General features: G+C 46.5%; 1 protein-coding gene across 1 annotated transcript; it reads left to right on the forward strand.

Moving 5' to 3' along the window:
• Positions 1-417: 417 nt before the first annotated feature.
• On the forward strand, positions 418-3,021 carry B3GALT5 (beta-1,3-galactosyltransferase 5). Its single transcript, XM_058523124.1, has 2 exons — positions 418-579; positions 1,240-3,021. The coding sequence occupies exon 2, from the start codon at positions 1,240-1,242 to the stop codon at positions 2,173-2,175; it is 936 nt and encodes a 311-aa protein (XP_058379107.1). The 5' UTR covers positions 418-579; the 3' UTR covers positions 2,176-3,021.
• The last annotated feature ends 11,513 nt before the right edge of the window (positions 3,022-14,534 follow it).

The following is a 14,534-nucleotide window of genomic DNA, read 5'->3' on the forward strand; positions in this document are numbered from 1 at the left end:
TCTTTCTGAAGCAAAAAGAGGAAGATTGGCAACAGATGTTAGCTTAGGGTGAACCTTCCTCAGCTAAAAAAAAAAAAAAAAAAAATTTGGCAAGAGAAATTGGACTGCAACTGACTTATGAGTCACCATGTCTCCTTAAAAAGCTCTGGGTGGGCCTGAAAGGATTGTCAGACATTTGTATGCTCTTATTTTTGTCGACAGCTGAAGCATGTGGTGGAATTGGTTTGTCTAGATTGTACTCATTTTACGGATGATAAAAGTGAGGCTGGGAGTGGGGCTCAAATACTCCCTCAAGGTCACGTCGGTAGGTGCTGAAGAGTCACCACAGCAAACACTTGGGCGCAACAAATGTTGAAGAGCTGCCGGTAAGGCGTGAGTGACTTGAATGACACTATTCTTTTTGGTTTTTCTTTATAGTGATTCTCGAGGAAGTGAACCATCATTTTTGGTAAATAAACCAAACCCGGAACATGGTAGTGCTGAGCATCATATGCTGACAGCTCTTTGGAACAAATTTCCTCTTGGAATCTACCCTGTGGCTTAGCTTTCAAACCAGAGATTCACCTTACCCAGGAAAAAGTGAGTTCTTCGCTTTCTTAGTGCTGTAACATAACCATGGATGATGCTGGATTTGTTGAGGATGACAGAGATGGGTGGGCAAAAGATGAAAGAATAAATTTGGAGACTTACAAAAGTAACCTAAAAAATAATAATAATAACCACCACCACTGGCAAGGACAGAATTCCAAGGTAGTTGTGCAGATCAGACAGCTGGTCTGGCTTCTTTCTGGGAGGGATAAACTGGTGCTTAATTCGATCAGAGAACACAAATGATCCATACATTTAGATCTAGAACGTGTAGTTTCCAGTCTTGCAGGTTCTCAAGCTGGACTTCATTATGGAGTCAGAGAAGGGCAGTGCTGGAAGGACCTCGCTAGTGAGAGATGGGGTCCCGTGTCCTTCTAGATGAGGAATCTGAGACTTCCCCTGATGAAGGGCTGGCTAGCTTCAGAGCCAGGACCAGTGCCCTGTTTTCCATGGTCCTGATCTTACACCGTGGAGTGAATGATGCTGGCAGTCGTCTCTGCCTCCCTGTTGAACCACAGCACTCCTTCTGTGTGCAGTGAGATTCCAGAGTTTCTGAAACATGGGTCACTTCCCCCATCTCAGCCTCCCAAGGTAAAGCTAAACATGCCCTCTTGCTTTTGAGATCTAAACATCTGATTTTGTTCCTTTCAGATGGCTTACATGAAGGTGAGATTGCTGTGTATTTCGCTGGTCATTCTGGGAGCCCTGTGTTTGTATTTTAGCACGTACAATCTGACTCCTTTTAAAGAAGGGCCATTTGTTTTCAAGAAAAACCATGGGAACTTCCTTCAGCTCCCAGATGTAGACTGCAGGCAGAATCCCCCCTTCCTTGTCCTGCTGGTGACTTCGTCCCAGGAACAGACGGTGGCTCGCATGGCCATCCGGCACACCTGGGGACAAGAAAAGATTGTGAGAGGAAAACGAATAAAAACATTGTTCCTCCTGGGAACCACCCCCAGTAAGGACGTATCGAGAGCCGTGGCCCAGGAGAGCCAGCAACACAGAGATATTATCCAGAAGGACTTTCTGGACGTTTATTTCAATTTGACTCTGAAGACCCTGATGGGTTTAGAGTGGGTCTACCACTTCTGTCCTCAGGCGGCTTTCGTGATGAAAACAGACTCCGACATGTTTGTCAACGTCTACTATTTGACTGAACTACTTCTGAAGAAAAACAAAACAAGTCGGTTTTTCACTGGCTTCTTAAAAAGGAACGACTCTCCAATTAGGCAAAAGTACAGTAAGTGGTTTGTCAGTAAATACGAGTATCCGTGGGACAAGTATCCGCCCTTTTGCTCTGGCACTGGCTATGTCTTTTCTGGTGACGTTGCCAGTCAGGTGTATAATGTTTCCGACAGCGTCCCGTTCCTTAAACTGGAAGATGTCTTTGTGGGGCTCTGCCTCGCAAAACTGAAGATCAGACTGGAAGAACTTCACTCTGAGCAGACCTTTTTCCCAGGTGGGTTACGCTTTTCCACGTGCCGTTTTAAGAAGATCGTGGCCTGCCATTTTATCAAGCCTCAGGATATGCTGATTTATTGGCATGCTCTGGAAAGTTCCCTGGAGGAAGAGTGTCCAGCTGCCTGAGGGGACCCCAGCGGCACATCTGGACACACTCCAGACGACCCACAGTGGTAGTTTTTGAAAGATCTTCAGGTGGCATCGCTGAGGATCTTCAGCGGGGAGGGAGGGAGCGAGGAAGGAAGAGGGAGGAGTTTGAGGATGATATCCTGTGGCCTTCCAAATCTAAACTAGAACGGAAGCTGCCATGAAAGTGCTGATTAATTCCCACTTGATGCCCGAGCAATAATAGATACTGTCTCTTGAGTCCACTGTGGCACTGAGTCCTCGACGTACACCATCATTTTCTTATTTCAGGGGTTAGTATCCTCTGAAGTGGTGGGTGTGATCATGCCCATTTTACGCAGGAAGAAACACAGCTTAGAGAGATGCAGGAACTCGTCCCAAGGCTCACAGCCCTCAGACGTTGGAGCAGGGATGAAAATTGAGCGTTTTCAGAATCCAGTCGGCAGCCCCTGACTTGGTCCACCCTTCTGTGCTGCCTCTCCTGGGAGAGAATTGTGGTGAGGAAGGCTCAGAGGGAATCCTTGCTTCTGGCATCCTTCAGTCCCTTTGCAGAGTCCCCTCCTCCTCAACTTCCAATCCATGGGCTTTTCAGTGCTAACACTGGGGTGAATAAATGTGCCCCCAGCTGTCTTCATTCCCTGGGATGGATCTGGCTGGACACTGTGTCCCTGTTACTGGCTTGGCACTCAACTCATCGCAAAGCATCTCCCAGAAGATACCCCTGTAGCTCAGCCCCTGAGAAACGCCAGCTCCAGACAGAAATCAATTTTTATAGATTTGGCTCAGAAATCACTGGAAAGCCTGGCTGGTTGTACGGACGTCTTGGCCACACTGACCTCCCCAAGAGCGTGGCATCTCCTCCGAGCTGTCTGTGGCTCGTCTGCAGATGCCCTTGGTCTGCACTTTAGGTCTCCAAGCTCAAATTGAAGGGCAGTTGGGCACAAGGCTCGGTCTGTGAAGGATTCTGTGAATTCAGGTGAATTTAAGTCAAGACATTCTCAAGGACCCCCTCGGACACCGAGGGCTGAAGTGAGCCCTGGTCGGGGTGGGGGGTGGTCTTCCAGTGTCCACCTCCAAGCCTGACCCAAACTCATCTTTTTTGAACTTCTCAGAAGGCCAAGGAAGAACTGAGTTTTGTGGTGTGGAGTTTAACCTTCAATTTTCTTCTCCCTGGAGGTTTGTACGAGCCTGTTCTGCAGGGCTGTGTGGGAATGAGGCCCTTCCTTGCAAGGGTCTTTGCCCATTCAGCCACTGTTGCCTGACATGCAAAGTCATCTTGCTCCTGATCATAGAAATGATCGGTTCTTATTTTTTACTTTACCAGACTTGACTTTACCAGCACTGAAAGCAAAGGCCTCACTTGGCTGCGTGATTTATAAATGTTGGACTAAGCTCTTACCTGAACTCAGGAAGAGATATTTGTTGCAGATGGTCATGGCAATGTTAAATTGCAAAGTGAGGTCTGGCATCCTGTTTTGCATAGCATTTCTTGTATCTGGATCGAGCTGCTTCTTTGCTGACATGTTTCCTTATCCTGGCCGCTCTGAACGTGCTGGATCATGTTCAGAAAAGCCTCCTTCTCAGGTGGGAAAATCGAGGACTGAGCTTGGTTTCTGAAGCCCAGATTTTGCCAGAGTCATGTCCCTCTGTCACGTAGGATGGGCCGCCTCTGATTCTGAGGATAATGGTGGGTTTTGAGGTGAAGGAGTTTGTCTGGCAGTAGGGCTGGGTCTGTGCTTAGATGTCCACCTTGTCTGGTGTGAGTATCTCTGTGGCCACCGGGCTGGGGTGGTGAGGTGTGACTGACTCAGGAACTGGCCTTTTCAGCATCAGCTACAGCCCTCATCCACAGGGGCCCATGACACAGGCATGGCTCCGCCTATAGCCTCTGCTGCTCTTAAAGCGTTTCCTGCAAAACACTTTTTCCCCACTCTTTGTATGTAATGAAAACTTTTTTTTCTCTTGGGAAAAATTATTTTATGACTATAGAACTTGAAGGGACCTTAGAGCTCATTCAGTCCTGCCTTTAGGTAGATGAAAATTAAGCTCAAAGAGACCCAGAGACTTGCCCCGAACCCCAGCTTGTTTGTCGTGGAAAGCAGGGTCTGGCTCAGGTTGTGTTCTGTTATGCCGTCTTGCCTGTAGGTGTAAGAACTTTGGGGAAAGCGTGAATTAGGAGGAAAGTGATGCCTTTCCAATAACATCCAACGTTAGTTTCAAAATGGGACTGGAGAGGAGCCAGGCTAGTGGGACAGTGACTTCACTCACAGGCATCCAGAGAGGAATGATTTTGATAGCAAATGCTATTTGCCAGGTACGGAGATAAGGGCTTGATTATCACCTTAAATGCTCACAACTCTATGGCGCAGGTTACTAGCATTACCTGTGCTTTACAGATGAGGAAACGGAGGCAGCCAGGGAGGGTGAACAGCTAGCTCGAGGTGACACCACTGAAAAGTAGCAGAAATAGGATGTGCCCCCAAGCTATCGGGGCCACCGTACCTGTTGGTGACACTCAGCCCTGCCACCTCCCAGGCTGTCAGCTGCCCCTCTTTCAGTGTTCAGAGGGATGCAGAAGCTGATTGCATCGGCTGCTCAGGCTGCGTTTCTGGGCACTTACTTCCTCAGCCTCCCACTACCACACATGCCCACCCTCCAGCTTCTGAACCCTAGTCTCCTGCCTTCCACTGGGACTGTAGAAAGGAAACATGGGGGCTCTTCTGGCCTCAGCCCCTCCACTTCTGGACTTGATTCCCAGCTCTTCTTACCTCCTCCAGAGCAAGACTTCTGCACGGGGCCTCACTCACACCCTCGCCGTCCATTTCCCCCTCTCTGCCGATCGCCCCATCAGCCACACAAGTTTGCTGTCATTTCCCATCTTCAAAAACCATCAACAGCCTTCCCTTGACATCCGCTTTCCCTCCAGCTGTCTCCCCATTTCTGTTCCCTCTGCAATTCAACCCCACAGTGGAGTTTTATGTATATTTGTCACCTTAAATTCCTCTCTTCTTATTCTTTCTGAAATCCCCTCTAATCAGAGTTTGGTGCCCCCCTCCACCGATGGTTCTTACCCAGGTCATGACCCGAGTTGCTGGGTCTGTGGTCAGTTCTCAGTCCTCACCTTGCCCGACCGCACAGCTGGTCCTGCCCGCTCCCCGGCCGAACTCTCCTCACTGGCTTGCGGGACGCTTGGCGCTCCTGGTTCTCCTCCTTCTGCTGGGCCCTCGTTTTCCGTCTCCTTTGCTTGTCCCGTGTCTTCGCTCTGACTTCTGCTAGGGTGCCCAGGGCTCAGCCTCGGCCCCTCTCTTCCTGGTTTTACTTAGTGCTCTGGTGGTCTCATCCGGCCTCATGGTGTTAAATATCCCCCGTCATGTTGATGATGCCCCCATTTATCTCCAGCCTAGAGCACTCTCTTGCTCTTCGGTCTCATATATTCTACTGCCTCCTTGACGTCGCATAGTGAGCGGATCCAAACTTGAACTTGTGATGAACCCCTCCCCCCACTCCTAATCCACTCCACCCGCAGCCTTCACTACCTCAGGTCATGGCCACCATGTCTGTCCTGCAGCTCAAGCCAAACAGCTCAGAGCCGTCCTGACTCCTCACTCTCAGTCGGTGCCTCGGGAGAGACTGTTGGCTCTACCTTCAAGTTCTGTCTGCAAGCCGATCACCTCCGCCTCTGCCAGCTTGTTCAAGCCGCCGTCACCTCTCGCCTGTGTTCCTGCGGTAGCTTTCTACCTGGTCTCTCGGCTTCCATCATTGCATCCCTTTCGTCTGTTCCCTACGCAGCATCCAGAGTTCTCCTTTGAAAATACAGATGAAAACATCTCACTTCTCTGCTCAGAGCCCTCCAGTGGCTTCCCATCTCCGAATAAAAGCCACATCTTTAATATCATCTGCGTCTTTTACTCCCTAATTCTCATCCCTTCACACGCTCCCCTCCTTCACTCCGGCTTCCCTCAACAGCGATACTCTTCCAGCCTCGCCCGCCTCCTTGCTCTTCCTGGGACATCCCAGGCGTGCTTCACCCACCTCAGGGCCTTTGCACGGGCTATTCCCTCTGCCAGGATGGCCCTTTCCTCAGATACTCTCACAGCCCACTCCTTGGCCTCCTTCAAGTCTTTGGTCAGATATTGCCTTCTTAATGAGGTCTACCCTGACCACCCTACATGAGATTGCAACTCGCCCCACCCTGTGCCCCCTCACCTTGTTATGTTTTTTCCATTACACATATCAATTTCTAACAAAGTATATAATATCTCTTTATTATTATACATCTATTTCGTTTATTGTTTATATTTCATCCCACTTGAATAAAAGCTTTGTGCAGGAATGGATTTTTGTTTTCTTCACCGATACCCCTCAAATTCGTAGCACAGCTCCTGGCACATAGTGGATCTCAATAAATATGTGTTGAATGGAACTGAAATAACCTTTATGGAAGGCGGTTCTAGAGGAGAAAAGATGAATCCAGACTGAAAAAGGAGGGATTTCTAAGACGTAGCCAACACTGTGGTTCCAAATGAATCAGTAAGTGGGAAAATGGGTGTGTTTTTGCTGAGAACTGTGACCTGAAAACCTAGAAAGGCTACATAGCAGTGCTTCTTGACCTCATGCCCCCTTTTGCTGTAACGGAAAACCTCACACACTGAGAAGTAGATAGAGTCCTATAATGCACTCCATGTGCCCATCCTCCAGCCTCCACACGGCCAGTCTTGTCTCGTCCCCAACCTCCTTCTGTTTTGATCATTAGAGGAATATGCCTCTTTTCCTCCACTTTATCCAAGCTTTGGTCCCAGGAGAATAACAACAATAAACCAAGTTGTTAGGAAATATGTGTGGGATCATTAAAGTGACTTCAGTCCAGTTGTCTTCTGTGTGTAAACAACTACACACACACTCGTCCCTGGGACAGTAGAGACCACACGCTGCCAATATTCGAGGTTATTTTTCAAAACCAGGGCTACGAAGCGATGTTAGCTCTCTTGAGCTGTGTAGGTGAATTCTGGACTTGGGGGCCACGGCTTGGTGTCCTGGGACCTGGTCAGCCCACGTGTGGGGAATGTGGATGGTCCACTGGTTACCCAGGAAGGGTGTCACATTATGAGGCTATTTTGACCTCACTGAAGGGATTTAGTTGCTGAAAATGGGTGTTGGTTTAGGAAGCAGTTTTCCTGATAAACAAGCCTGTTGTATAGATTTCAAGGACTGTGTTTAATAATAGTAGACTAAAGTTTAAATATGTCCTAGTTGAGCTAAGAAACTATATATATAGATATACTCGGCTATGGAATAAACCATTCTAATATGACAGCAAACAGGAATTACACAACATTTTAATTTTGCAATCTGCAATACTTGCCTTTTATTTAATTACTGAGTATTGTTCCCTTGCTGTCCAGTCTCAAAGATGTAAGATGAATCACATCAGTGATTTGGGTGGAAATCCTAACAGCCCTCTCGAGGTATATAGGTAATCCCTAATACCTTTGGTAGACTGCTCTAATCGAGTTATCCTAACTGCTCACCTCTCCTGCAATTTACCTCTTTCTTAGAAACCTTTACCTACTCTAACGTGTCTTCCACACGTTGTATTTCTTAAATGCATCTGTGTTACTTCCTGTTATGTTCTGGGGTTAACCCCCTTCTCCAACAGGATCACCTTGACCCACATTGTTCTAGACTCGGTTAATTCAGAATGTATGAAAATCTGAACAAGTGAAAAAAAAGTGGAGCTGGAGGGTGTCTTATAGATTATCTGTGATTTAAAAAACAGCCTCCCTTTACAGATGAGAAAACCAAGGCTCAGGAAAATGGAGTGGCTTCGCCAAGGCCTTCGCTTAGCGGCATCTCCAGCATCAGAAAGCTCATGTCAGTCGTTCATTCTTTTATTTATTCATTCATTGGGCAGATTTGCTCAGTCCTTTTTACAGGACCTCAGAAATGAGGGTCAAGCTGAGGTTCTTGGCCGTGGGTTTTGCAAACAGAGCTTGAGCTGGGTAAATACAGTGTTGAGGAAATGATGGGGGCATCCGTTCTCTTGACTACTGAAAGAAGCAGCCTTTGTTCAGTGCCTTCTCTGTGGACAGACATGTAAACCATTTCCAATCTGCCGTCTCATTGAATCCTCACAACAGCCTTTTGAGGTAGCTGTTCCTATCATAATTAAGCCCCTGGTTTTGAGCTGAGGAAACTGAGGTTGAGAGTGGCTCAGTGGCTTGTCCAGGGGGCTCAGACATGGCCGAGACCCAGCCCCTTGGCCTTCAATGCCTCGCCCTTCACCAGGGCACGGTTGGTGAGTCCTCCCACAGTGCCTAAGGACGGGCAGAGCATCCCGAGTCTTCCGCAGAAAGCTCAGAGCTGGTCTCGCCCAAGGGGACTGTCATCTTGTCCCTTTTACTGCTTGCCACCACTTCTTTTCCAGCGTTGACGTGCGTCTCTGTCCGCTCCTTCCAGGTCCTATTTGATGTTCTGGAACTTGGGGCTTTGTCATCTGTGGCATTCCCAAGAGTCTCCTGTTTAGCTAGGTCCTCTGACCTGTCCTGTCCCAGCAAGCCCCACCTTGAGGTCACTCGAGTCTCTAGCTGACGGCTCAAAAAAGTGTCTGGCTTCAGAATACGAACCCCTCCAGGCCAGTCCAGCCCACTTTCCACCTGTCTCTACCTAAAGCCATCTCTCAAAAGAGCATGGGTTCAGCACTCCAGACATATGGCTCCTATCAGAGTGTGTGTGTGTGCGTGTGAGAGAGAGAGAGAGAGTATGTGTGATCCCAGGCTCTAAATAGAGGCACCATGCTCAGTGGCAGCTGGTTTCTGTACATTATCTGCCCTGCCCAAGAGTCTGTGAAGGGCAGTAAAAGATCAGGGTGATGTTTGCTCACATGGGATATAAAAGAGCAGGTGCCCCCGATGTTCTCATTAGCTGTTGGGGCGGCAGTGTGGAGCTTCAGAGGTCTCACTTATTCTCACCTTTGCACAATCAGTTGCACACCTATCACACGACAGGTATGTGCCAGTGGAAACACCAGCTGCAGGAATGGTTCACATTCCAGTTTGGTTTACATTGTTCAGAGATTTTCCTTACCTCCAGCTTTCAGGCAGAATATTTAGAAAGAGTGAAATAAAGTGAAAGAGATTGAACAGCCTATTGAGTATGGATGTATTTTTTACAAGCAAGAACTGTGCATGCACTACTGTTTAGGTCGTCTGCACCACTGAGCCATGGTACACAGGCTGAAAGGAGGAAGGCCTGGCCTTGGTGATTCTCATGGGCTCCCCACGCTGAGATCTGTGGCTTTGTGACAGATTAAATAATTAACAAATCTGATTTAATATAACAGCTGCCGTGCCTCCTCGTTTTAAAAATAGATGTGATGATGTTTACCTTTTCTCCATGTCTTCCATTTGGAAGTAGTTGTTTTCTCTCTCTCTTTTTTTTTTTAAGAATTAATTTTCAGCACCTGTCATATCAGGACTAACATTTTAGCAATTTCCCAGGAGATTCTTCTGGCATGGTGCCTGGTGGAGAGGAGATACTCGATAATTATCTATCAGGTTTTAGGGCGATTTCACAGTGGAGGTATTCAGGATTAAGTGAATTTTAAGGTCCCTTCAAACAGCGATTCCTGAAGCCTCTTTTATAGATTGTTATTGCCACTTATTTTTATTTCTGTTTGGTTTTACATGATTCAAAAATCTGTACGTGAATATTAGGAAACTTTATTGTGGGGTGAGATATACTTGAAATAAACTCTCAGTTATGTGTCTGGGATGTGAAATGTACTTAACATTCTCTGTTTTGAATAGATGGAAGGATTTCTAGCTTGTGGCCATTCAGACTTAATCAACCCTAAATATAAGCAGAAAAGTTAATTCCCTAGCCACATGTATTTTTTGGTGTCCTATTGTTTTGCGTTGTCTGTTGGTTCTACTGCCTCTGTTCTCTGGTTTGAGAAATGAGTGCCAGGTGCACGCAGAGTTTAGATGACCAGCGTAGCATTTACACAGCCTGGCCCTGAGCTCCTGCCACACATGTGCTCCTGGGAAGTTGGTGCCAGATCAGTTGTCTCAAGGGTCTAGTCCTTTAGTCCCCAAACAGAGATAAACCAAAGAAGTAGTGATACCCTTAGATAAATTCTGCTTTGGAAAATACCAGATGTGGGAGAATTGACTTATTTTACCCCTGGTCAAATAAGACATCAAGAGAAATCCAGGATGACTGGAAATTACTTAATGCCTTTATATTTAAAATATTTGAAACTGTTGTCTCCCTGTATCTTAAGGGGATCTACTAGACTCTTATATCATCATATTTTGGGAGTAGGCCTATGTGTTTATTTATGATTTATTAATAATGGTATTTGTCTTGAATAAAAATTGTTATTAAAATAGCGTAATGCACTTCACTTGGTTAGTTCTAAGGCGTCGATAGATGTGATAAACTTGTACTCTTCCTGAAATGTCGGCAATGTAAGGCCTAACCTGGGCAATGTTTTTTTGTTTCACATTGATGTTTTCTATATTTATTTTGTTTGGAAAATATTTTTAAATTCAGCTTTGATTGTGTATGTTTAGAAAACTATGTCGAACAATTGACGTGCTTATCTTTGCAAGAGATGGAGATTTCTTGTTTCCTTTGGATTTTGGAAGCAAAACAACAGGGCTCTAACTCTTGGAGGATCTGTAGGGGGCAGAGTCTGAGGGTGAGGTATTGTATTGTCGGGAATTTTAATCCCAGGGCATTATGAGACAGGCATCTTTTGGAATTTTCTTTCTCTCAGGTATATTTATATTTTTTAAAAGCTATCATATAAGTTTCAAAAATCAAGCCTCGTGAATAGATATGATTGTACCTTGAGAATCTTCATGGTAACTTATCTTTGATGTATAGATTGGATCCTTGATCTTTCAAAGTGTCATCACATGGAAATAAAATGATTGAAACCAATGTGTTTTTCTTTGACTTTGACATGTGTTGGCTACAATTCTTGTGGTGCTGCAGACTGGACTTCACTGTCCACCCGTGTTCCTGGCAGGCTGCATCCCCAGCCTGTCTCAGAAACAAAGCAGAAGTTGGAGGGAGCAGGGAGCAGGTGCAGGGCTATGTACTGGGGAGTGTGAGATGCCTGGAGATGGGCAGAGAAAGGATGAATGACCGGCTCTTCCCTATCCTCCAGCCAGGCCTTTCTTGCCCTCCGCTTACAAGGTAGAGCTGTCTGTGGTCCCCTCAAAGGCCTGTCCTGCCCCAACTGCTATTCCTGCTTCCCCTCACAGATTCCACTCCACCATTGTCTCTTCCCCCATCTGCAGCTCCAGGCGCTCCCTCCCTTCTAGAACATTCCAACAGCACACAAACATTCTCTCACTGCCCACTCAGAGGCAACTTTCTAGACCTCCTTCCTTTTCCAGTACTGCCCCCTTTCTCTTTTCTTCCTTGATACTAAAACCTCTCCAAAGAACAGCCTTCTCGTGAACACCCACCCTCAGTGCCCATTTTCTCCTCACCTCGCCACTGCACTGAAATAGTTCTGGTGGAGGCACGCGTGCTCTCCATCTGGCTGGCAGCTGCATCTTGTTGGAGCCCTTAGCACCATCTGATGTGGCTGAGCCGAGCCTCCGCCCTCAGGCTCCCCTCTCCTGGCTTCCAGGACACCACCCTTAGCTGTATTTCCTCTCACCTCACTCCTGGTTTCCTTTGCTGGTTCTGCCTCCTCTTCCTGACTTTGCCATCCAGTATTTTGGCGCACTCTGGGGCTGAAACCTCAGACTTCTCTTACTCTCCACTGACACTTGCTCTAAGTCAAATGACCTGTTTCCGTGTGTATTAGTCTGCCCAGGCTGCTGTGACAAAATGCCAGAGCCTGAGTGGCTTAAATAACAGAAATTTATTTGCTCTCAGTTCTGGAGGCTGGACGTCCAAGATCAAGGTGTTGGCAGGGCTGGTTTCTCCTGAGGCCTCTCTCCTTGGCTTGTAGACGACGTCTTCTCCCTGTGTCCGCACATGGTCATCCCTCTGTGTGTGTCTGTGTCCTCATCTCCTCTTCCCATAAGGACACCTGTCATACTGGATTAGGGCCCACCCACATGCCCTAATTTTGCCTTAAAGACTCTGTCTCCAAATATAGTCACATTCTGTAGACTTTACATATGAATTTTTGGGGGATGCAATCTAGCTCATAATAGTCCCCTCCTCTTTCCTGCCATCCTCCCCGTGTTCCTTCACTCTGCTCTATTTTTCCTTACCTCTCTCATCTCTACCAGATCCCATATTATACACGTGTACCTCTATTGTCTCTCTCCTCGATAGCCTCTGCATTTAAAGCAATGCCTCTCATGCGGTAATCTATTTTTCTGAACAAATGAATAAGCCTGTGATTTGTGGGAAGTGAGCCAGAGCATGCTTGATTTTATGAGTTGGAGAGTGGGCCTGGGATTCCAATGGTCAAGACTAAAAGGTAGTGGGGCTGCAGGCTGGAGGCTCCAATCGGGAGAGTGTGAGGCACCCACATCCTGCATCCAGCGACTTAGAACAAATGTAGAGCCCTGGGTTCTGAGCGTGCTCCCCTGGGTGACATGACATGCACCTAGCAAGTGGGCTTGAATTCATCTCCTTGCCTTAGCTGGAAGGGATGTGGCTGTCTCAAAGACAAGTTGAGACCACCTGGCCCTCTTTCATGAGACTAGATGGGAAGGAAAGGGTCATCATAGACCTCGTGAGAATATGGTCTATCTCAGTTGGGCCTCTGAAATTTTGGGGGATTGACACACTGTCATCAGATTTTTGGTTTTTCCAACAAGGCCATTAAAAACATCTCTTTTCTTACCACTTTGCATTGATGCATCCTGGATATGGCAATCTCTAGTCAGATATTCCTAGTTAACAAAGATGTAAAGTAGATCTTCATATAAATACAATTTGAAAAGAATTGCTTGAGTTAGTGTGTTTTTAATGGTAAGTGAAAGAAACTTACTCCAACTAGCTTTAACTGAAGGGCCAATTGGTTGGCTCACCTGGCTGGCCTGGCTCCAAGGGATCCCACAAGATCGAAGGGGGAGCTAGGTTGTAAGTGGAGAGGACCCCAGGACCCCCTTGCAGTCAGTCTCACCGCTGCTTTTGTGTGCAGATAACCTTGTTGTGTCCTACTGAATCAAGTCCTCTCCCAGTGCAAAGGCCATGGGCCCTGGGGCTGCAAAAGGAGACAGAGTCTTTACAAGCTTTTATTTTTATTTTTTATTATTTTTTAATTTTTTTAATTTTTTAATTTTTTGTTTATTGCAGTAACATTGGTTTATAACATTGTATAAATTTCAGGTGTACATCATTATACTTCTATTTCTGCATAGATTACATCATGTTCACCACCCAAATACTAATTACAACCCATCACCACACACATGTGCCAAATTATCCCTTTCACCCTCCTCCCTCCCCCCTTCCCTTCTGGTAACCACCAATCCAATCTCTGTCTCTATGTGTTTGTTTGTTGTTGTTATTATCTACTACTTAATGAGGGAGATCCTATGGTCAGCTTTTATAGTTCCATCCCTATGAAGCTCTCTGATTGGTCTGCTTGTGTCACAGGCTCACACCTTAGATCAATTCGTGTTGCTGATAGAGGAGCTGTGGTTGGCCATGCCTGAGTCATGGCCCGTTCTTGTGGCTCTGTGGCTTTGAGGGGTTATAGATGGTGATTGATACAGTTTCGTCAGAACCACATGGATTAGAGTGGGGGATAATTTGTCCTAAGGAAAGAATGCTACCTAAACCAAGTAATAGAGGCCCACCCCAGAGACAGTTAAGCAAAGCTCTGAAAACAAAAGAAATAAAGCTGTAATGGTAAAATGATAGATAGTGGGGTGTGTGTTTCTTTGGGAGAAGATTCTCTCTTGCACATACCTCTTAAAACCCAGTTCTTAAGTAGCTGTCTACTTTTTCTGTTCGTAAGTCCACTAGTCCTGAATAGCTTAGATGGTCAGCTAATAATAACCATTTACTATGTGTTAGTCATTGATTTATGTACATCATTTCATTTAATTCCCATTTGGATAACTACTAGAGTTATCCCCACTTTACAACAGACAAAGGGACCTGCATTAGATTATTAAGAAGCCAAAGGAGAGTGACGTCAGCATCATGACAGCGTGAGCTTCCCCCATTGAACTCTCTCCCTCTAAGACACAATAAAAAGGACATTCATATTCCAACAGAAGCTATTCACACAACATAGAGGACATCTGAGGCACACAGGCAGCTGTACACCCGAGGACAGAGGTGCTGGAATCCCCAGAGGAAGTGGAAGGAGGTAAGAGGAGCTCCTTTCCTTCCCCAAGGACTGCGACCCAGTGACTGAGACCATGTGG

Source organism: Diceros bicornis, chromosome 27 (genome assembly GCF_020826845.1).
Source record: "Diceros bicornis minor isolate mBicDic1 chromosome 27, mDicBic1.mat.cur, whole genome shotgun sequence".
In the NCBI taxonomy this organism is placed as follows: Eukaryota; Metazoa; Chordata; class Mammalia; order Perissodactyla; family Rhinocerotidae; genus Diceros; species Diceros bicornis.